The sequence below is a fragment of the Neophocaena asiaeorientalis genome, unplaced genomic scaffold (assembly GCF_003031525.2).
Source record: "Neophocaena asiaeorientalis asiaeorientalis breed wild unplaced genomic scaffold, Neophocaena_asiaeorientalis_V1.1 scaffold30, whole genome shotgun sequence".
NCBI lineage: Eukaryota > Metazoa > Chordata > Mammalia > Artiodactyla > Phocoenidae > Neophocaena > Neophocaena asiaeorientalis.
In genome coordinates this window covers 15934600-15959070 of record NW_020174923.1, presented here as the reverse complement: position 1 = coordinate 15959070, position 24471 = coordinate 15934600, and the positions used below count along the sequence as shown (strand labels likewise).

Genomic DNA, 24471 nt, shown 5'->3' with positions numbered 1-24471 from the left:
GGGGGGGGGGGGGGGAGAAGACGGAGAAAATACAGAAGCTCATATTTCTGTCACTGGATGTCATATGCAGGCTAGCATAAAAAGAAAAAAAAACATAATCAAAGATGATTAGATTAAATTAGAACAAGGTGTCTGACAAGTGAAAGTCTACTCAGCTCTGAAGTAACTTCTCTAAGAACATGATGGAATTATTCCCATATATGTAATACACCCAGTAAGATCCACAATAATCATTTTAATGGATTATGGGGCGGAAAGGGGACCTAAGGTAGTAAAAGAATCAAAGCTCTAAGTCACAAGTCAAGAAAGCCATTTTGTTTCGAGGTACACCAGTGACTTACAGGGAACTTTGCCTCAGACTCCCCAAATGCAAAAAAATGGTGCTGAGAATAGCTCCATCAATGTTAAAGACAGAGCTGTCACAATTCAAAGTAGTTTAAGCCCTAGAGATCAATTTCCTCATTTATATTAGAAAAAGTGGTTACATGATTAGCCCTATAGCTAGTCTGTAGCAAAGAAGGGTTAGATGTTAGGTTTCCAGCTGACAGACCTCTCACCCCATCATTCTGTGAAAGGACAAGGAATAGGAAAATAAGGACAAATCAAGTAGACTGCCACCTTTGGCAACATCATCTGTGAATACTTAATAAATTCAAGTACAAGCTATAACACAAAACCTTCCACAGTAACTAAAAAGCAAAATCAACAAACACACTAGTCATTCATTATACCCTGAAGTCTTCATGAACAACTCCAAAAGGGTGAAATTCCCCAGAAACATAGAAAAGTCACCGCAATCAAGACAATCAAAATTCAAATAACTTCTTTAGTGTCACTAAACTGAGCATCTAGTTTATTTTTACTCAACCTTGATCTGGAACAGACTTCAGGAGGCTATCAGACAAATAAAACATAGGTTAGAATAAATTTTAAAAAATAAAAACATGAAAATAAAACAAGAACAGGGAGAACAAAACGAAGCCAAGAATGAGGCTTAAAAAACAAGTACAACAATAAGTCCTACAAATTTGGCTCTAAACTTCCAAAAAGCCAACAGGAAAATGGAGACCTAGTGAACAACACAAATTATAACAGGCAGGTAATAAAAACAGACTTAAAAGCTTAGGAAAAAATACAATTATTCTTGGTTGCATATCTTTGCCCTGAAGTCCTTATAAAGAAGGCATTGTGTAACATAAAGATGTATTTTACATATAAAACAACATATATTTCTGTAGTCACTAACAAAATGTTTTATGGAATTATTTTTATTCTAACCTTCAAGATAAGCCTATGGTAACAGTTTACAGAGTTTTTTGGTTTTTGGTTTTTAAGGGAAAAGAGGTCTACAAACTATCCAGGTACTCAGAACACTGATGATCTAAGAATACATTTAAGAGAATATCTGGAAAAGGATTTTTTCTTTACAGGTACTTACTATAAAAGTTTACAAGCACAAGGGTAAGAAAATGAAAACTAAATTCAGCAAAACTAGGTATAGGTCCAGGAATTCCTAACAAAATAGAAGAACAAAACTCTTAGAAATGAGAAGGAGGAATACAAAGAAAAACTAAAGCGAAGAAGAGAGTGTGGGCGCACAAGCACACACTCAACAGTTCTTGTTATAAACACGAGATAACTACCAATAAATGCTTCTATTCCTACTTCCACAATTAAGAATTAAACACTGAGGTATTTATTGAAACATACAGCTTCCTTTCTAGTCCCTCGATCAAGACGATGACGTTTTTAAAAATGGTATAGCACAGGGAACTCTACTCAATGCTCTCTGGTGACCTAAATGAGAAGGAAATCCAAGAGAGGATATACCTATACGTAAAGCTGATTCACTCTGCTGTACAGTATAAACTAACACAATATCGTAAAGCAACTACACTCCAATCAAAAAAAAAAAAAGCCAAAAAAAAAGAGAATGAAATGCCATCTGCAGCAACATGGATGGACCTAGAGATTACCATACTAAGTAAATCAGAAAAAGACAAATACCATATGATACCACTTACATGTGGAATCTAAAACATGACCCAAATGAACTTATTTATGAAACAGAAACAGACTCACAGGCATAGAAAACAAACTTATGATTACCAAAGGGGAAAGGGGGTGGGGGAGGGATAAATTAGGAGTTTGCAATTAGCAGATACAAACTACTATATATAAAATAGATAAACAAGATCCTACTGTATAGCACAGCGAACTATATTCAATACCCTGTAATAAACCATATGGAAAAATATATGAAAAAGAATATACGTAGATATATGTATAACTGAATCACTTTGGTGTTAACCAGAAACTAACAAAACATTGTAAATCAAAGTATTTATACTTCAAATAAAAAAAAAATTTTTAAGATGATGTTTAAATTCCTGCTCATTCCACAGTGATGTTACTAAACAACGATATAGGTCAAACTCAATGTAGTGCAGATTTTCCAAAGTAGTAGTTACATGTACCAAGACAGGAAGACATACAAATATAACATTTTTGGATGATTTTCCAAAAAGAACTTTTATGTTTTAAATTAAACATAAAATCAGTTAACCAAAAAAAAAAAAACAAGGAAAAGGAAAGAACTTCTCTAAACATGTCTCATCCAGCAATATTAGAATTTACTAACTGTAAAATGATAAACACACAATTCTCAACAACATATAAAACCAATCATTCTGCTACTGCTAGCATGTGCCTAGGATTTACAATGAATCACTGATATTCCTCTCGGAACATAGGAAATAAGGAAAAACACACATGAATTCTTGGTGAAAGCTTGTAATTTTCAGAGAACCATCCACTTGTAATTTAAGCAACATCATTTAAAAACAATTCATTTCAACAGTCTTCTCTACTAAATATTTTCATTATGGCTGCTCAGACTAAATCTACTGACTTTTATCTCTGACAGTACTTCAGCAAAGGAGTGAAATACTAGACAGGCTACTCTAAGAGGTAAAAAGTTGAAATTCACCAGCTGGGTCAAGCTCCTGAAGAGTTAACTAACTTCTTATTCCAGGACTCAAGAATTATAAATCTGGTTATAAGATTTGGGAGGGACTATTAAATCACAAAGAAAAGGCTTCTCAGCATCCAAAGAACCTCCCGGGTTTTTTTCTTTTTTAATCAAAGCAATGCGTCCACTCTCACTGGCCAATTGCTGAAAATCTTTAAAATACTCAGAAGGTCAACAAACACCTGGCTAAATACTAGCCTTAGGAGTCAATCGGGTAACCTTGCTTAACAAGAACTTAACAAGTATTTACACTTTATTGGTGGTTTTAATTTGTCAATAAATTCATATATATCATAATGTGCAAAAAGTACATTTATTTTCAAAAAAAAAAAAAGCCAAAAAAAAAGAGAATGAAATGCCATCTGCAGCAACATGGATGGACCTAGAGATTACCATACTAAGTAAATCAGAAAAAGACAAATACCATATGATACCACTTACATGTGGAATCTAAAACATGACCCAAATGAACTTATTTATGAAACAGAAACAGACTCACAGGCATAGAAAACAAACTTATGATTACCAAAGGGGAAAGGGGGTGGGGGAGGGATAAATTAGGAGTTTGCAATTAGCAGATACAAACTACTATATATAAAATAGATAAACAAGATCCTACTGTATAGCACAGCGAACTATATTCAATACCCTGTAATAAACCATATGGAAAAATATATGAAAAAGAATATACGTAGATATATGTATAACTGAATCACTTTGGTGTTAACCAGAAACTAACAAAACATTGTAAATCAAAGTATTTATACTTCAAATAAAAAAAAAATTTTTAAGATGATGTTTAAATTCCTGCTCATTCCACAGTGATGTTACTAAACAACGATATAGGTCAAACTCAATGTAGTGCAGATTTTCCAAAGTAGTAGTTACATGTACCAAGACAGGAAGACATACAAATATAACATTTTTGGATGATTTTCCAAAAAGAACTTTTATGTTTTAAATTAAACATAAAATCAGTTAACCAAAAAAAAAAAAACAAGGAAAAGGAAAGAACTTCTCTAAACATGTCTCATCCAGCAATATTAGAATTTACTAACTGTAAAATGATAAACACACAATTCTCAACAACATATAAAACCAATCATTCTGCTACTGCTAGCATGTGCCTAGGATTTACAATGAATCACTGATATTCCTCTCGGAACATAGGAAATAAGGAAAAACACACATGAATTCTTGGTGAAAGCTTGTAATTTTCAGAGAACCATCCACTTGTAATTTAAGCAACATCATTTAAAAACAATTCATTTCAACAGTCTTCTCTACTAAATATTTTCATTATGGCTGCTCAGACTAAATCTACTGACTTTTATCTCTGACAGTACTTCAGCAAAGGAGTGAAATACTAGACAGGCTACTCTAAGAGGTAAAAAGTTGAAATTCACCAGCTGGGTCAAGCTCCTGAAGAGTTAACTAACTTCTTATTCCAGGACTCAAGAATTATAAATCTGGTTATAAGATTTGGGAGGGACTATTAAATCACAAAGAAAAGGCTTCTCAGCATCCAAAGAACCTCCCGGGTTTTTTTCTTTTTTAATCAAAGCAATGCGTCCACTCTCACTGGCCAATTGCTGAAAATCTTTAAAATACTCAGAAGGTCAACAAACACCTGGCTAAATACTAGCCTTAGGAGTCAATCGGGTAACCTTGCTTAACAAGAACTTAACAAGTATTTACACTTTATTGGTGGTTTTAATTTGTCAATAAATTCATATATATCATAATGTGCAAAAAGTACATTTATTTGACAGTACTTTTAGTGTCCAAATTGTCCTTACTTTAATATGATCTGAAGCATGGAAACTCAACTTTTTAAAGCATTATTTAGTTGATTTCATTGTAAGAGGATTAAACTGATCCCAAAAAGTTTCCTAAAATGATCCCTCAGTTGTCCTTATAATTCACACCCTATCAATCAACAAACTATTATGTGAGAAGAAGTGAAACGAAGTGAAATGGACTACGAGGTCTTTTCAAATCACTAGACTTACCCCATGAAATAAAAAAAGTTCTCTCTTAGGTATTCTGATTTCACTGGGTTGGAACAGTTACCCCCAACATTACCAAAACTCAGAAATGTTTCCAATACAATGTATCCTGAAAAGATTACGCTTATAGAGTCTAGGTGTTTTTCTTCATCAAATACACAAAATAAGTACAGGAAACTTAAAATGTTTCAACTAAAGTATGTTACACAAAATTACTTTTAAACACAAAATATTCAACTGTTAACCAAGATTTCTTAAAACAGTGGTTTACGCAGCAAAGTCAGTGGGGATAATGCCACAAATACTGGCAAGCTGATTTAAGCTACTAATCCATTTAAGGAACGGTAACTATGTTACAGCAGTAGCAAGGCTCTGAAATTTATTTGCTTTAGACCTGAATATAGAAATGGACTCTTGAGCACAGTAAACTAACAAATGGTAATGGAACTTGGGCTATGAGGAAAAAATACAGCAAAATTATCCAGATTTTTTCACTCAAAATAGAAACACAAACCAAAATTTCATACTCAGATACAGTGTTATCCATGTGAATAACACAAACAAAACTGAAAAAAAAAAAAGGAAATTTACTTATGCTTAAAAACATAGCTGTCTCAACAAATTCTCCAGTGAAAAGCTTAGTCACCTTTTTATTTCATGCAAGGGAAAGCCAATTATTCCAACATATCCACCTATTTCAGCCTTCTCTAGTAATCCAACCTTTACAACATCCCTACCCAAAAAGGAAATGAAAGAGGATCTACTAGTCAACTCCCCTGCCCTTCTTTTCCAACTACTCTGTTTACTCTCTCATAAGTCTCGATAAATGTACATTGATCTATCTTTAAGGAGATATATTTTACTTCCTTATCTGTCAGGAGCAGAATGCAGGGTCAGGAGGGAAGAACAACAGTAAAGCACCTCTGGCTCAACCAGGTCCACCTAAAGTGCCACACAAAGCTTATGAATAATTTTCCTCAAACCAACAGATTTTGAAAATCCAGTACAAATTTATCACAAATATGTCAATACATTTTACTTAACTGAGAGAAAATAAAATCCAAATCTGATAAAGATGGTTTCTTTTAGGGAGAGAATGAGGTTGTGAAAGCAGACTGTGCTTGGAGGCAACCTACAAAATATTCTGAAGCATTTTCTGATTATTAGTCCTTAAAACATACGGAAATCTCAAGTGTTAAAATTAAAGACTGGGTACATTCTCTGCTGAAAGCTCAATTAGAAGCAACTATAAATTCCAGTGAACTTAACTAGGTCAACTAAACTTTTGGCCCCACTTACTAGAAACAACAAAATGTGAAGTCAAGCCTTATAAACTTACAAAAATATCCTACACATAGTTTCAAAAGAAATCTAATTATTCACTCTGAAAGGATGGGTACACTTTTACAAATTGGAAGCCTTCCAGTTTTTTCTTAGTAAGATTTCAATGGGAAATTAACAGCTTTTACCCTACAGCAACACAAATGCTGTACCAAATATACCTTCCATTTCCTTCACTAGCAGGTATACATGCAACCACCTACCTAAAATTAGGAAAAAGAAAAACGAAAGAAATCTAGGCACCAATATACAAAGAAGCCCATTCTTCCTGTGATGGGAATTCACCAACTCTTTCTCTCTTGTCCAAACATTTCCCAAAAATGACATTATGCATGATTCTACTCACAGGGGTAAGTGGCGCTGCTCAGGATCAGCTCTGGTCAGTTCTTCTTCTTCAATATCAGATTCTCCCCCTGAACTACTGTCAGTGACGTCTGAATCAAATGCTCGTTCACTGCACCTCAAGTTAGCTATGCCGCTGGCTGTAAATTTGTCCAATTCTTCTGAAATCGAATCACTTTTCAGGAAGTTGCTAAGTCCCTCTGAAGTGGCGGTCTCACTGGCAGCTTTTCTCAATGCAGCTTCAGCCTTTCGAGTTAGCATCAACTGGTTCCGGGGCTTCAAGGATTCCAAGTTTGGCAGTTTGCTCAAGGTTTTCTCTAAAAATCCACCCAGCTGATGCTGTATATGCCTCTCCACCTGCTTGGCTTGCACAACCTGTAAGCGCTTCTGTAACCTGCGGGCACGGCTCTCAATATCAGCCTGCCGCCGTAGTAAAGCTGTTATCCTTGTGCCGGAATCTAAAGCACTGAAAAGAATGGAAGACAGGGGAGACTTTTTACCCTCTAATTTGACACCCCCCAAGTTAGAACTGGTGTCTGTGTCAGGTGATAACCTACTGCTTCCTTGAAGCGCCGGCGGCTGTTCCATGGAATTTACAGAAGATTTGTTTGCAGTGCTATTATTGCTAAATATCGTTGTGTGTTCTACATCAAGGCTTCTATGTGGAAGAGTGCAATTGGTCATACCCCCTTTCAAGTCCCCAGATTCAGATGCCACCACTTCACCCCCCTGAAGAGAAGATGACGTGAGAGCTCGTTTTCCCCCATTAAGGGGACTGGAATTGTCGTGATCAGAATGTGTTGAACTTTTAGTCAATTTCTTCGCCAACCCATTTACAGGTGCTTGTGGCAGAGCTGTCTGACCACTTGTATTCATGGTTCTAAGATTTTCTAAGGAAAACTCCAAAACTGGCTGTCTCCCCAACAGCTCAGCTCGGAGTTCATAGGACTGAGATAAGAGAGGATGAGATTTAAGTACTGTCTGCTTGCTGAAGACACCTTGCAATTTCAACGATTCCTTTGAGGGAACAGATGTTACATCGGAGCAAAGATAAGATGCCACCAGTGGTTGCAGCTTTCCCAAGTCTTCCTTGTTAGGATTATTTCGGAAGTCTAGACTGGGGTCCTCTGCAGCAATGGCTTTTCTTTTGGTTCCGTTGGCAGCAATAAGGATGTTGGCGTTGCCGTTATTTTCGGCACTGCCAGGGGACAAAGTGGAGGATGGGGGAGCCAGTTTGAACCGGATATGGTGTGCTTCAGCTGCTGCGTCAGTGAGAGCGGGCGCCATCGCAGCCATTCAGCACAGAGAGACAGGAAGTCCAGCCTCTCCCGGTGCCGAGGCCAGCTCCACAGCCCCTTACCGCCTCCCCAGAGAACAGACTAGAAGAGAAAGAAGAAAAGGAAGTTATAAATACAAGCACGTTAGAAAACAACACACATGTTTTTAATACAAACATTACTTGAGGCTGTTAACCAAACTCTGCCTCCAGAAGAAAAACACTCAAACCAAAAGGGGAGATGTGTTGGGGCAGGGCCACAATCCCTGCACAAGAGAAAGAATTCCATCCTTTTTTGTCACTTGTTACCGTAAATTGAAAGTAGCCACAGACTGTTAAAGTTAAATCATCTGCATCTAAAAAATATCTTTAAAACTTCTTGAAATTAGTGAATTTAAAGCAAATGTATCAAACTAAGCACCCAGGAATTAAACAGAAAAGAATTAGTAAGGAACTCCTCATCCCTACCAAAGTTTCTATGCCAATTGTCACAGGTCTGTACATTTTTCTGGCCAAAGGATCCAATGTTCGTCAGCTTCCCACTTCTCTGCAAGACAGATCATACTAAAAGCTTAATTGTATCACACCTGTGTTACCAGTTTACTTCATCAATTTTCTTTTCTTTTGCTGTCCTCAGTACGGCCCACCTCTCAAATTAACTGCCCAACTGATGTGTCTCTTTCCTTTACCCGAAAACTTCTTGAAAAAATAGTTATAGGGCTTTCCTGGTGGTGCAGTGGTTGAGAGTCCGCCTGCCGATGCAGGGGACACGGGTTCGTGCCCCGGTCCAGGAGGATCCCACATGCCGCGGGGCAGCTGGGCCCGTGAGCCATGGCCGCTAAGCCTACAAAAAAAAAAAAAAAAAAAAAAGTTATAAATAGCTGCCTCTGCACTTCTCACTCTTCTATAATCTGGCTTGTACTCCTACTGCTCTGGCAAAGGTCACCAGTAATCTCATTATCAAATCCAATGCTCAAGCCTCAGTCCGCATTCTATCTGACTTCTCTGAAGCCTTAGGTAGTGCTGACCACCCCACTCTTCTTGAAATTCTCCTTTCCAGACATCCTTGACAACAAGGTCCATTCTTCTGCCCTCTTCTCTCTCAACTCACTTCCTTGGCAACCACCACTACAGCAACATGGTAAGGCCTCCTAGCGCTCAGAAAAGCATGCTCAGCTGCACTAATCAACATCCCCACCTCTATGTTCCTCAAGCCCCCTGAAACTCAAAACTGACTTTCTTTTTACTCCTTACCCATTTCTATTATCTCAGGTAATGGTATTGCTTTCATTTAGTAACCCAAGCTAAAAACCTCAGCCATATGCCACTCCTTTATCCCCTTTGATTTATCTGGTCTGAGTAAAAGGAAATCTATGCAAAGAACTAAGCCAGCTGTTCCTAAAGTGTGGCCTATGGACTTCTTGAGAACTCGAAGACCATTTCAGAGGTCCACAAGATCAAAGCATTTTCGTAATAATATTAAACGTTATTTGCCTTTTTTCATAGTGCTGACATTCGCAGTAAAGGTGCAAAAACAAGTCTGAGCAAAACTACTGGTACCTTTGCACAATTCAGGGCAAAGGCACCAAACTACTAATAACCACTGGTCACTGTATTCTCTATGCATTTAAAAATAAATAAATAAATAGGTTAGTACCACTGACCTTTGATGTCCTTGGTGAAATATGAAAATAATGAACTTTATAAAATCTCCACTCGAGTCTTCAGTGTGTGTGTGTGTGTGTGTGTGTGTGTGTGTATAGGTATACAAATATTCTGTGCAATGAAAGGGAAAATAGGCATAAAGCACTTCTGCTGCTTTAAGAAATCTGAGAAAAAGCACTAGTACAACTGAGTTACAAGCTGAACTAGAAGCTTCCCTTCACGGAACACTATTTTTACTTGGCAGAACAACTGACAAACTATGATTATTCAGACTTGAATAGTTAGCAGACATTTTGTTGAAAATGAACAAAGTGAACCTGTCACTTCAAGGAAATCCAATGATGATGTTTGTTGCCAATGAGAAAATCTGAGTTTTCAAGCAAAAATAAGTATTTTGAAAACGTGTATCCACCACCATGAGCTTGAACATTTCCCCAATACTGAAGTCTTGATTAAGTAGACTACTGCTGATATTAGTGAATGAGAATTTGATACCACATAATGAAATGTGTCAACCTTGGGAAGATCTGCATAACTCAGTGAATGACCAAATGACCAAGATCGTTAGAAACGAGTGCATGGGTAAAGTAAGTGCAAGACAAGCCAACGGATTAATGTGACAGAGTATGAAAAACTCACTGAAACAGCTTTAGATTCCACAGTGTAGCTAACCTTAATGAAACTACTACTTGTCAAGTTTGAGTACAGTGTCAAAGGATAGCCACACTTTAAAAGGCTATTTAAATACTCCTCTCTTTTCCAAACTACACATCTGTACAAGGTCAGATTTTCTTTATATAATTCCAAAACAACATATCACAGTAGAATGAATGCAGAAGCAGATAGGAGAACCCAGCTGTTTTCTATTAAGCCAGACATTAGGAAGATTTGCAAAAATGGAAAATAATGCTATTCACACTTAATATCTTTTTGTTCTGGTAAAAAGTTATTTTCATAATATGTAATAGGTTTGTTATTTTTAAATGAATTCGTAAATAATTTTTTTTTAAATTTGGCCACGCTGCGTGGTTTGTGGGATCTTAGTTCCCCAACCAGGGATTGAACCTGCGCCCTCGGCAGTAAAAGCGCGGAGTCCTACCCACTGGACCACCAGGGAATTCCCCGTAAGTAATTACTCCTTGAATTTCTCGAAGTTTCTAATCAACTACTGATAATAACCCATAAAAGTTCTCTGTGGTTTTCAACATTTTTTAAAAGTGAAAAGAGGCCTTGGGACCAAAAAGTTTATGAATCACTGAACTAAACGCAACCTCCTCCTCCCTCAAAAAAAAAAAAAAAATGACAGCAACTTCCAATTTGGTCAAACATTTTATCTTTAGATAACAATCAACATAGGATGGTAAGCCCTGTAGTACTACACTAAGATTCTTCATAGTATGGCAATTCAAATCGTTAGTATCGCAATATTTAAGTAAATGATTAACATCCGTACAAATACCAATACACTTATAGGTCAAATTTGACTAGTGCTCTATGTAATTGCCAAAATTTTCTCACTCTAAGCTTATAATAACTTTAACAAACATCCTATATTCATTAAACTAGATCTTCTGGGGATTACAGAGTTTTATCCTCATGGACTTTCTAGCATATGGCATTCTGTGTGACTAACTGTTCTATGTCCACTTTTCCTATTTCTGATTTTAAATTTAAAAATAATTCCTAATGTAATAAAAAATAGTTATGTTACACTGGCTGAATTGACAGATGAACCAATGTAAGTTGTTTATTCAAAATACCTTAAGTCAATTTTATAAAAGGCATTTTCTCCCATAAACAAAAATCACTATCTGATCTTTCCCACCAACTCAATCTCCTCTTTCGAACTGATATCAATATACAGTTGATACTGACAACGCAAGGAGGCACATTAGCAGTGCCAGATGATTAATACAGCATATGAGAGTAGATGTAGCCTACTACCCCAAAGCACTACAGTTAAGTCTCAGAAATAGCAGGAAACAGCCTCCCTCTGGGGACTCAAGCAAGGGCACAGATGTTACACAGCTTCCACAAAACTTACTGAGGAAAACTCATGTTCACACAGTTCTCCTAAAAAGAGGGGTGTAATTAACATCACACCACAGAGGTACTTAAGCAGTAAACATACCAAAGTTATTTCAGAATTATTCAGTTCTTAAAAATTCACAACTTAAAGAAAAACCTGCTGACTCAAATCCCATCTCTTTCAAGATTTCTCTGACCCTCTGCAAGCAGTCCGAGAACTTGACATTAATCACATACACCTCAAAAGTGAATTTATTTTGCTTACACTCCGTCCCTGGTCTCAATATCCCCATAGGATGCATTGCAAAGAGTAGTTACTAAAACAATTGTCTCAATAAATAGGGAAGGGGAAAAGTGAAGTCTTCAGAAGAAATTCCCTTCCTAATTCCTAAATCTTTATCTGTCTACACCAAAACTGCTGTTAAAATATATATATTAAAAACTACACCCCTCTCCCTTCATTGACTTGAAACGCTGTGCTGAGATGCAATATTACTCCCAAAGACAGTCACAGATAAGGGGAGCCGGTCCAGGTTCACATCCTGGCTCCACCTGTATTTAAATTATTTAACTATTCTGTTCCCTCAATTTCCTCATCTGCAAGAAACAGAGTTGACCTCAGAAGGCTGCTGTGATGATTAAACAAAATACTTTCAATTACTTAACCTAGTGCCTGGCACAAGCACCCATTATTTGCATTGTTATTATAACCTATACACAAAAAGCAAATATTACTGAAATGAAAAAATGTGAGATGAAAAAAAAGAGGTGTTAAAAAATAAAACACATACTATGACCTCATTTCTCTTTTAAAAAGTAGGTGATACGATTCTTTTGTCTTTTATTTTCTGGCTTATGTAATGTTTCCACCATAAACATGTATTGCTTATATAATAAAAGGGAAGCAAGCAAAAATAATGCAAATTCTTAAAGATCCAAAAAATGTGAATAAGGCAAAATATCACAATAACTTTCTTAAATTTAACATAATGAGCAAAATGTTGATTGAAACGATTCCCATCCCACCTGAATCCCAAAAAACATCACTACTCAACAATTCAGAGCAGAGAAAAACTGTCAGACTTAAGCAGTTTTACAAAAACAGTTTATGATAAATCACCTTTCTCCAAAGAATACAAAGCATTAAAAGCTATAATTACTTACTAATCCTCATAACAACCTGGGTGGTAGGTTTCGGGCTGGGATTATAATTTCCAATTCACTGGTGGGGACAGATAGTAAAGTTATATGGTACATTCAGAATAAAGGAACCTAAAATATTCCAACTTTTTAGTTCATCTAATAAACCACAATCTGACAAAAAAAAAAAAAACGATGGAGCTAATGTACCTGCTGTCACTGACATAAATTAAGATTCAGCAGTAAGCTTGAAGAGACAAAAACAAGGGCTATCTTATCAAAGTCCTTTAAAAGGCTATAAAAGTTTGGGCTAGGTAATAACAGTTTCCCTCCCAGTTCCAAGGAAGCATTTTGGAGACTGGAAGATGTCAAATGGGTTCAGCAGGCAAACACATTTAGGAGAAACTTCCTTGATGAAGATTCACAACACACTTCATTATACTGAATACTCAAATATTTGCAGCTTTAACAAATAAACATCTTTTTTCCATTACACCTATCAATATCTTGCAGAACACTGTTCTGAGGGATACAAGTTAGAATAAAGTCCAAATATGTGACCTCTAGGGTCCCTTCCTGTGCTTATGATTCTATTATTATAAACTGCAATACAGATTCAAGAACAAACTTCCACCTAACACAAGCAGCACTGGGAAGCCGAAGTACACCCCTAGGACAGAGCTCCTCAACATCAGCACTACTGACTTGTGCCAAATTATTTTTCGTTGTGGAGAAAGGGGATCTCTCCTGTGCACCGCAGGTGGTTTAGCAACATCCCTGGCCTCTACACGCACCAGATGCCAGCAGCACTCTCCTCTCCTATAAATTATGACAACGAAAAATGCCTCCAGAAATGACAAATGTCTCCCAGGGGGCAAAATCACAACCCCCAATTGAGAACCACTGTCTAGAGATAGATTATCTCTATAGCTACAGATGTCTGTACATATATATATATATATATTTCTGTATATACAGATTTCCAGAAAGCACACATATCTGGCTGCTTCAAATAGTGCAAGTCAAAACTAACTCCACACCTGCCAGTGAGAACCACGCCTTATTCCTTGTAAATTCCCAAGACAGGACTCCAGTTACACAAGAATAAACTGGCAGCATCCACCTTGCAAAAATGTTGATAAGCTGCCGGGACCCAAAGGGAAGTGTTTGGCCATTTGGGTGGCCAACAACCGCACTTTCACTGAAAACAGAAGCAAAAATCAAATGGGGGACAAGAAGCTTGCCCATAATGTGGCTTCTACTAACCTCTTCCCACCATCACCTCATTACTCTACACAAAACAAAGAAAGAAATAGGCAGAGGAAGGATGGTTAGGGAAGTATCTGTGAAGTTATCAAAATTTCAGCTGAAACCTGAAAATTAGCTAAAATTTCATTATGTAGAAGGCTGGGGTAAAAGAAGGGTAATGTGGCATTCTAGTGAGAGGAAAAGGCACGGGAAAAGGCAAAACTGTGGGAAAACATAGGATATCCTGGAGGTTGAAAGAAATAATCAATTTGCTTGAAATATAAAGCATATTGTAACAGAGAAAACACTATAGAAAAAGGTGAAAAGGAAGTTTGAAGCCAGATCATTAACGGACAACCTTCAATAGCCAGCCTTTACTCAGACTTAAAGGCAGCAGAAAGTCATTAAAGGTTTTTCAGATGGCGAGTGACACATGAGAACTGTGCTTCAGAGAGACCAGTTGGGTAAGACAGATTAAAAGAAAGTAAAAAGTCAAAGACCAATGAAGAAGCTACTGCAATAATCCAGATAGGATGCAACAAGAATCTCAACCAAGGTGTTCACCACAGTGGAATGGTCGAAGTCTCCTCCAGGCTTTGGAAGGGCCTAAAGTCTGCAGAAGGGCCAAATCAGTGACATAGACCGAAAAGGTAAAGGCTCTTAAGAAAAGAGAGAAGGCTGTCTTTTCCTTCATAATTTCAGCTCCTTTATGATAAAAATCTCTCATTTATTTCTCATAAAGCTGTACAGGTGGCAGGGGGGGCTGTTCAGTTTTGGGGTATCCTCTCCTTTCCTAACAGTGCCAACCCAAACCCAGCCCGCGTCTGCATGAGCTCACATCTAAATTATCCTAACAGCTTCCTGACTGATGCCTCAGTCCTCTAATCCATTCCATAACCCATTCTTTTTATCGCCTCTCTTCTCTACTCTAGAATAACTCCTAGTACCTTTCTCATGAGTCCAAATTCTCTGAGATGAAACTTAAAACAATATCAAAGCAAGTGCATCAGTTGGCTTAGACCTAGAACTCCCTGCCCCCAGATTCAACTCCATAATCTTTGCCTATGCTGCTGCCTCTACCTGGAAGGTCCTTCTACCCTTTAAGCCCAAAACTTAATCCTTCAAAACACAGCATCTCCACAACAACTTTTCCAGACTATTCAGATTCACATCACTTTCTTCCTGCTTAAATTGTACAACGCACTTAAAGTCATCACTCAATTAAAATCATCTGAATGTTCCCTAGTTGTCAATTTATTAATATTAATTTATTCTATTTCCGAGACAGGGGAAGTTCCTTAACATCCCTCTTTGCATGCTCACTAACTTTATCTAGTTAGGGCTTGGTACATAGTAAGCATTGTGAGTACTTACTGACAGGGCTAGAGTAGTCAAAAAAGACCTAGAGGTAGGCTTTCACGTATAAGATTGTGCTAAGCAGAGAAAGATGAGGACATTCTAATCAAGAAACTGACACGGGCTTCCCTGGTGGCGCAGTGATTGCGCGTCCGCCTGCCGATGCAGGGGACGCGGGTTCGTGCCCCGGTCCGGGAAGATCCCACATGCCGCGGAGCGGCTGGGTCCGTGAGCCATGGCCGCTGGACCTGCGCGTCCGAAGCCTGTGCTTCACAACGGGAGAGGCCGCGACAGTGAGAGGCCTGCGTACCCCCAAAAAAAAAAAAAAAAAAAAAAAAAAAAAAAACCTGACACAATCAAAATAATAGGGAAGGATTTCGGAGATGATCCACAGAACTTGGATAAACCAAGTGGTACATGTGCAGCTTCTCAAGAAAGAGAGGGAAAAAGCAGCTATGCAGTGCTTTGTGATGAAGTATCAAAAGCTACATTATGGAACACACTGGGAAGTTTTTTTTTTTTGTATTTCTTTTACAAATGTGGATTTGTTATGAAATACAACAGGGAGTGGGCAGCAAAATTTTTATTATAAAGCAAAGAAATAATGTGGACCTCACCACCCCAGTCCCTAACACTTTCTATGCCAACAGGGCAGGGCTTCTTAGGTTTTATAATTACTAAGGGAATCACAGCTCTGGCTGGAGAACAGATTATGATTGCTCTAACGTTCACTAACATTTACTAAATGCTCTAATGTTCACTAACATTAATTGACCTTTTACTGCATCAGTCACTGTGCTAAATGTTTTACATACACATCCTCATTTAGTCATCACAATAACATTATAAGACGAGTATGTACTCTATTCTCATTTTATAGATAAGGAAACTGGTGCTCAGAAGTTAAGTAACACGCCCAAGATCACACAACTACCAAGCTGCAGAGACGGGATTCCGATTCAAATCTCTAACTGTAAGGCCCATGCTTTCTTTTTTTTTTTTTAATTGAAGTATAGTTGAATTACAATGTTGTGTTACCACTACATACAAGACTAGGTTTAAACTGGAAGGAGCTTAACTGCTAGACATGAGGTTTTTGAATTTTAGTCTTTATGGGAAAGTCAATGAGAAATACCAACTGATTATCTCCAACAGACATTTTATTAAAATGCCTACAGCATTCAAAGCCCCACGTAAAGACAGACACTCACTGTGATCAGGGAATCCTGGGGGGACATTAGGGGACCCTCACACAGGCTGAGAGTGGGTGGGGTCACAGAAGGCTTCCTGGGGCAAAAACATCTAAGTTGAAACCTAAAGAATAAGGGGGGTCCAGTATCGCCCATACAGCTACTTCCAACACCCCTACCCCCAACACCAAATCCAAAACCAGTTCCTGCCCCTCAACATGCCCTATGTGAATGAATCCCGATCCCAATCACTGATTTGCCATCTGCCATAGACATCTTACTTAAACATATACTAATACTTAAACATATACTAATACCAGATAGGAATAATAGGAAGGCTATAGGAGTTCATGGTCTAATGCTGGAGACACCGAGAATTATAGCAGTGTCATCAATGCCAAAGATAAAAAGATAGAAATTAGGTGTGAAGGTAAACCCAGATGATAAAGCACTGTTTTTCCTGAAGGGATCAAGCAAGGCTTCAGAAAGAGATGACATTCTGACTGAATACTGAAGGCTAAATAGGGAGGATTCAATATAGAATGACAGGTACATTCATTGCATCCTTAATACCACTGCCTTAGTTCAGAACCTCTTACGTATTACAGTAATCCAGACAGTAGTAATCTCCCAACTGTTCTTTCTTCCTGTCTCAGCAAGCCTTCAACCTCGTGCCCACTACCAAAATGATTACTAGAAAGCAGGAGGAAAAAAGGGAAGAAGAGAGGGAACATAACTCCAACCATGTTGTGCTCCTGCTTAAAATCCTTCAGTGACTCTAGGGTAAGGATGAACCCAAACTCCCACACAGCATTTATCTGCCCCCCTTTTACACTCAGCCTCATCTCCAACCTGTCCCCACCTTAGCCACCTGAATCTTATAGTTCCAGATTCTTCCATACCCTTGGCACCTTTGCTTTTCAAGTTTTAGCTCAAGATCACATGCTCTTTAAACTATTCCCCATTCATTCCAGGTGAAGTTAGAGGTCTCTTCCACTCTAGGGTCTAATATGCACTCCCATGACACCCTGGGCAACAGCTCATAATGGAACATAAACACCTAGTTTTGTCGCCCTCCCGCCCCAATCCCGACTGTATATTTCTTAAAAGGAAGGTTATGGCTTGTTTTATCTCTATCCTTACATGTAGTACTGCATCTGGCAGAGAGTGGGCCAATACATGTTAGCTAACCTGAGTAGTCTATGCTGAATGCATCAGATGGAGATTCATTATAAAGTTAATGGGGGTGTCTGATCATAAGGTAAAAAACAATCTAACAGTAAGCAGGAACGGGGCTTCCCTGGTGGCTCAGTGGTTGAGAATCCGCCTGCCAATGCAGGGCACACAGGTTCGGTCCCTGGCCCGGAAACATCCCACATGCCGCGGAGCAACTAAGGCCATGTGCCACAACTACTGAGCCTGTGCTCTAGAGCCCGCGTGCCACAACTACTGAAGCCCACGCACCTAGAGCCTGCGCTCCGCAACAAGAGAAGCCACTGCAATGAGAAGCCCGCGCACCACAAGGAAGAGTAGCCCCCACTGGCTGCAACTAGACAAAGTCCACACTCAGCAACGAAGACCCAACACAGCCAAAAATAAATATAAATAAAATAAATAATTTTTTTAAAAAAGAAGCAGGAACCAACAGAATCTAGGACAGACTTCAACTACCTCAAGTTCCAGTCATTTACATTGCCAAGCACATGCACTCAGACTGACAAACTTTTTAAGTTACTTTTTTTTTAAAAGTTATTTTTAAACTACTAAATTTGGCTACATAAGCCTTTTGAAGGCAATACCTATCAAAATTTTAAATGCAACTACTCAGACTTCTACCTAGTAACTGCACTTTTAGGAACTTATCCAACAGAAATATTCTCACAGATACATAAGAATATATGCACAATTCTGCTGAAGACAGTTCTATGAAACAGGTAAGATCATGTTTGTATTTTAAAAAAAAATAAAATTGTTTTGAAGGATAACTACATATCAAAATATTTATTCATGTTTATCCTATTTCTATTCTATCACTGCATTCAAGTTTCCTACCAGTTTACCTCACAAAAAAAACAAAGAAGGAAAAATGTATTTTTATCTCATCTCTTCCTAGCAAACTCTAATAATACAAGTATTTCTGAACAATTCTAAAATCGAAGATTTCTTGAAGGGTTCAAGCAATTCAAAAGCAAACAAGTTCTTCTTAGGTTGGGGGGGGTAGGGGATGAGGAGGGGGTACCTGACCAAAGTCGAGGGATCTCACTGAATCAACCTATCCCTTTAGAATACTGAATTAAAGATTAACTACAAAAAAACAGCAATCCATTATCTTCTGAAATATGCTTAAAGTCTTCAAACATCCTCAGTTCTCCATGGCAATATATGAGCAGTTTAACGAAACTTTCCTGACAGTTCAACTTATCAGACCAGTTTTCTGCAAAGCCTCTAATGCTAGCAAACATCAGAAGCTAAACTAATTAGCTTTTCGCCTCTATCCCTTCATCATACCCTCCAGTGGAGGTGCTAGTAAGCAGTCACAAAGGCCAAATAGCCAGGGAAAGCCTAGATACCAGTTTTTAGCAATTTTTGGTTTACTGCCCTAACAACAAAATTGTAATTCATCTTTTTTATTCCCGAACACTTCCCCTCCAACTGAATTTAAGCAGGTCTGACCCTAAGCTGCTCCCTTTTTAAAAAGAAATTAAGGGACTTCCCTGGTGGCACAGTGCTCAAGAATCCGCCTGCCAATACAGGGAACACGGGTTGGATCCCTGGTCCTGGAAGATCCCACATACCGTGGAGTAACTAAGCCCGGACGCCACAACTACTGAGCCTGCACTCTAGAGCCGGTGAGCCACAACTACTGAAGCCCGCGTGCCTAGAGCCCATGCTCCACAACCAGAGAAGCCACCGCAATGAGAAGCCAGCGCACCACAACAAAGAGTAGCCCCTGCTTCTCCGCAACTAGAGGAAACCCACGCGCAGCAATGAAGACCCAACACAGCCAAAAATAAGTAAATAAATGTATTGAAAAAATATATACATATATAAAGAAATTAAAAGCTGAGGGACTCTTATTAAGTTTGATGCCACTCAAGCAACTTTTTTCCAAACAAGGGCAGAATCTGCTGTACTTAAAATTCAGAGTGAGATCTCATTTGGGATTCCTGGTTCAAGTAACAAGAACCAGAGTTTTTGATAACATTTAGATAAAACTGCACTGAATTTACCTCCACCTTACATTTCCTCACTCTCAAAAGCTTGGGGAGAAACTGTATTTTTAAAAAGTTAGAACTGGAGGAAAAAAAGGAAAGTTTACAGCCAACAACAATAAAATATATAGCTAAATAATTCCCTAGTGGGCTAGGGCATTCAAATGTTACAATTTTATAGAGCTAGTTTAAAATCTTAGAAAAGCAAGGCTTGCAGAAGGTAACATTTATTAAGCAGCTATCCGTTGCCAGAGACCACTACCCAACAGATAAACAAAAATTTAAAAGATATCTACCTTGAAGGGCCTCTCTTTGACATAATGGTTTAAAATCTTCGTATACAATCCTTAAGTTTTTCTTTCAGACTACCCAAGTTTGTTTTTCATTCATAAATATGAACTGTGCTCTCTACTCTGAAGTCGGTTTCCTCACACCCTACATTTTTGCTTTTACTTTTGTTTGATTAAAGACAAGAAAAGCTTAACACACAAAGAAAAAAAACATCTACTTCAGTTCTTTTTGGAGGCCAAGCTTTTTGGTAAATCATACCTATCAGTTTATTTTCTCCTATACATTTTACCCTACATCCTAAAAGGCAGGCACAGGGCATAATGCAGGAACAAATGATAACCGAACTAATTAATAGTGACCCTCCCAATCATATATACTGGTCTTTTCCTATGAGCCACAATTCTCTCCACAAATTGCAAGTGACACCCAAGGACACCACTTTCTTTCTTATCTCTTCTTGTGACCTTCAAATATTGGTGACCTCTATCACAGTGTAATATCTGTCTTTTTAAATTCATATTGTCTTTTCTAAGCATTACTGCGGTTCACTGAGTTTTGATCTCACATTTCAGGGAATGGGAAGTACTGATGAAAGTGTCTTGTTTTGTGTCATGAATTATCACACTCCAGCAGGAATATTTTTGCACAGCTTTTGGTATGCCCATAGGCTAATATGCAATTTATTATGATAGAAACTATAACTTAAACATACATCTTCAGAAGCAACATGAAGGCTCAAAATCCAGACTTAATATAGATTTCCAAGAAATAGCTAAAGTCCTTTTTAGGGAAAGGATGTGGTCCAAGTACTCTCTGCACTGTCACAGTAAAAAGGCCAGGTGTTTGGGGCCATTTTATTTGAGTCACCTGCACCTGTACTTTTTTATAAAGTGATCAAGTAAAAAGGCACTAATGTAAAATATGCTTCCTGAGACCCAGAACAATCTAACCAATCAAGGCAGAAACTTACTTAAAATAGAGAAAGAGGGCAAAGAAAAGGTGCTTTGAAACTCTAAATAAACCACTCAATAATGAGATTTGCTCTGGGGCAATCAACCAAAGACCACATACTTAAGTCTGCACTAGTTCCTCCTTTCCAAACTCAAGGGGATGGAAAGATGTTTGGGGTTAAAAAAAAAAAAAACCAAAAAAACCCCAATTAATTTTTTTAAAAAAAGTCTCTCTCTCTCCAGGAAGGAAATCACTTAATTTCTGTGTCTAATGACCTCGCCAAGAAGAAAAAAATAACCCCTACCAAACCCCCCGCCCAAGGAAGATGACTCAAGATAAGAGGAATAAGCAATATTCTTTAAACACAGTACTTTCAATGACTATTATTTAGAAAACCCAACATGGATTAGTAAGGTTTTTCACATTTTAAAATTGCTTTTCTAGTACTGTAACAAGGTAACTAAGCTTTACTCAAAAAAGTTCCTAACTAGAACCACTCAATACTAAAATACCCTCTCAAATCAGCATCATCAACCACAACGGCCCTATGTTTACAGATTACATGAGTCAGGTTATATCAAACAAATCTATAACTTGTTACTCACTTTAAAATACAATTAAAATCTGTGATCAATCCAATAAAATCCAGAGTAGCAGAGACACTGGTTACAGTGTAGCATGACTAGAAATGGAAAGGTACTGGCAGTGTTTGAAGAAGAAAAAAACAGTTATTTTCCTTTCTTCTCACCTTGATAAAAGTTAAAAGAGAACTAAGGCTTACTCATTTTCTAGCTTCCAGAATTTTCCTCAACAGGATAATGATAAGTCACCTAACAATCAACGTGTGCTCTGCAGGTTTAACCACAGGAATAACGTGTGTAGGCAGGAAGAAAATCATACAAAGATTTAACATCTCACTTTGGTAAAGCACAAAAGTCAAACACTAAAATTCTGAATAAGCCTTTCAAGAAAGATGCAGCAACACTTCTAAATATCTCACTTAAGTAGATTCACAAAGATAAAAGGACCAAAACCCCACCATACCTCAAGGCTCTATCAATATTTAACTGTCTACAGATGTAAATCAAAAATACTTTTCATATACTTAAATAAGGCAGTCATCAGAGACCAATCATCTTTACCACAATACAGATGTTAAGAATCTTTGTCACATCTATGTTTCCCTCCAAGTGGTACACACTTGAAAATTAAAAAACTGACCACCTCAAATCATGAGCTCACTAACAAATACATCAAATATGCTAAAGGTCAAAGGAATGCATACTTTGTAGGATAAACCTAGCGGAAATCGAAATCAGAATTCCATGACTGAGGATAGTTATCCCACATTTATAATACATTTTTTAGATTCCCAAGAGATGAGCATTTTTACCTTGCCTTATTTTTAGAACTACACATCACACTGCACATATCACATGACATGATGTAACTGTTAGCAAAGAAAATGGCCCAAAACCATTGAAAATATACATGGTAGAGGAAACGAATCAATGCACACAAGAATCACTATATTTCATATTGACTTTCTGAAATTTTTTAAACACACGACAGATCTTTTTTCAAATTGGAAACGCGGTTAGTAAGCTCTGTAGAAACAACACAGAAATGTATTCGGTATTTTATAAAATAGGAATTTACCCAACTATGGGGAAAACTGATATGAAGAAACATAACAGAAAAACATTCTTCTAAATCTATAGGATTAGTAGTAAAAATTCTCTGGATCAAAAACGCAACAGAAACATAATGAAATACCTTCAGGTAGAAAACAATTATTACTCAAAAGTGTTCACTGTTGTTGCGAGAGAAGAAAAATAGTTTTAAACGACAGGCATGGAGACAACTGAAAATTTCTAAACTGGTCAGACAGTATGCTACAAAAAGAACTAAGTATAGCCTGTGGAAGGGGGAGGGGAAAACACACCCACTTAAGCCCTTGTAAATAGTGGTTACTTTAAAGGTCCCAAAAAGCAGGGAAAATACTACAGACTATTCTGAGAAATGGAAAACATATTCCAATGTTCTACTTTCCATACTTGAAAGTGCTTTAGAAACGAAGTTCAGTAACAACCTATAACTATATCATGATTATGCAAGGCAAAGATTATGTAATTTTATCGTTTATTATAAATGTTCTCCGATTTTAAAACTAAAAAAACTAAAACGTTTTGATCTCTCTAATGGGGAGGAGAGAAGTTCTTCTGGGCTACAATTTAAAAATATAAACACACACCCCAAAACAAACAAAAAAACACAATGATTGCTAGCCACGTGACAAAGGAGATGGCAACACCAGGATTGTGAATGGAGGGGAGGGAGGCGAGGCAGGAGGACTAGGAAGATTTCTCGGAACTTTGGGGACCTCGGGATTCGGGTCTCCCGACCCTTAAGGTACCAAACTCTAGCCCGATTAGTTGTACTGTTAACATTCTCAAGTAGTTTATTAATAGGTCACGAAAAATGCTCCAGTGACCTCCAGAATAAAGGGGGGAAAAACGGAGGAGAAGGAAAAAGAGCAATTTAAAGTGGCGCCATCATGTCACCCCTTCTCCCCTGAGGCAATCAATAAGCAATAGTTAAGTAACGTGTTTCTCCAAAAAAAACCACACTGGGATCCCGACAACGGAAAACAAAAGGATTTTTAAGTAAAACATGGGGGTAAGGCTGTTTATCCTATGGAAAACAATCAAATTATTTGCTGAGAATCAAAAGACAGTCAGCCGGAAAACAGGCCCCCCAAACTCACTTAAAAGCAAATAAATGTCTCTTCCTCTTTAGTTTAAAAAAAAAAAAAAAAAAACACGTCCGCCTGAGGGAGACTAGATCTGAAAACGTAAGTGACCTCAATTTACAGGCAACAACAATAATAAATAAATGAAACAAATAACCATCTCACTAAACAATCAGAGTTGTGATACACACCGTGAAACGCGCAAGATGTGTGTTTCGGCCAGAGAAAGGCCTTTTGCAGTCAAGAGAAGTTCAAGGCGAGAGCAAGAGTTTGTTTGGGTTTTTTTTTTTTTAAACCGGAATAAATCGTGTTCTTAAGGCCGCATTTTTAAATAGAACGCCAAAGGAAAAGCTGGCGAACGAGGCGGCAGCTGGTGGGGAAGGGCCCCCGCACACCCCCGCCCTTGGGGCGACTCCCAGCCTCGGACCCGCAGCGGGGAAGCCCGGAGAGGCCATTTAAAGTTCCGGGGATTTTTCCTGCCCTGCCCTGCCTTTCTAGTTACAACTAACAAAGAGAGGGAGAAATGGGAGCCACAGGGAGAGCGAGGAGAAGGAGAAAGGGCAGCGGGAGGAGGAGAGGAGCAGCAGCAGCAGCACCTACCACGTGATGGAAGAGCGTTGCCCGGGCGGATTCAGCCCC

At 38.1% G+C, this 24471-nt stretch overlaps 1 protein-coding gene across 4 annotated transcripts in view; it reads right to left on the bottom strand.

Annotated features, from left to right (window-relative positions):
- KANSL1 (KAT8 regulatory NSL complex subunit 1) overlaps positions 1 to 24471 on the bottom strand; it is a 165173-nt gene that overhangs the window by 112576 nt on the left and 28126 nt on the right. For 2 of the 4 annotated variants that reach the window (XM_024760515.1, XM_024760518.1), the window contains exons 1-2: positions 24433 to 24471; positions 6728 to 8102 (exon numbers count right to left, since the gene is read on the bottom strand). In XM_024760515.1, coding sequence (XP_024616283.1) covers positions 6728 to 8019 — 1292 coding nt within the window. In that variant the 5' untranslated portion in view covers positions 8020 to 8102; positions 24433 to 24471. The remainder of the gene's footprint in view (positions 1 to 6727; positions 8103 to 24432) is intronic. The other 2 variants (XM_024760517.1, XM_024760516.1) reach the window with 1 other exon arrangement.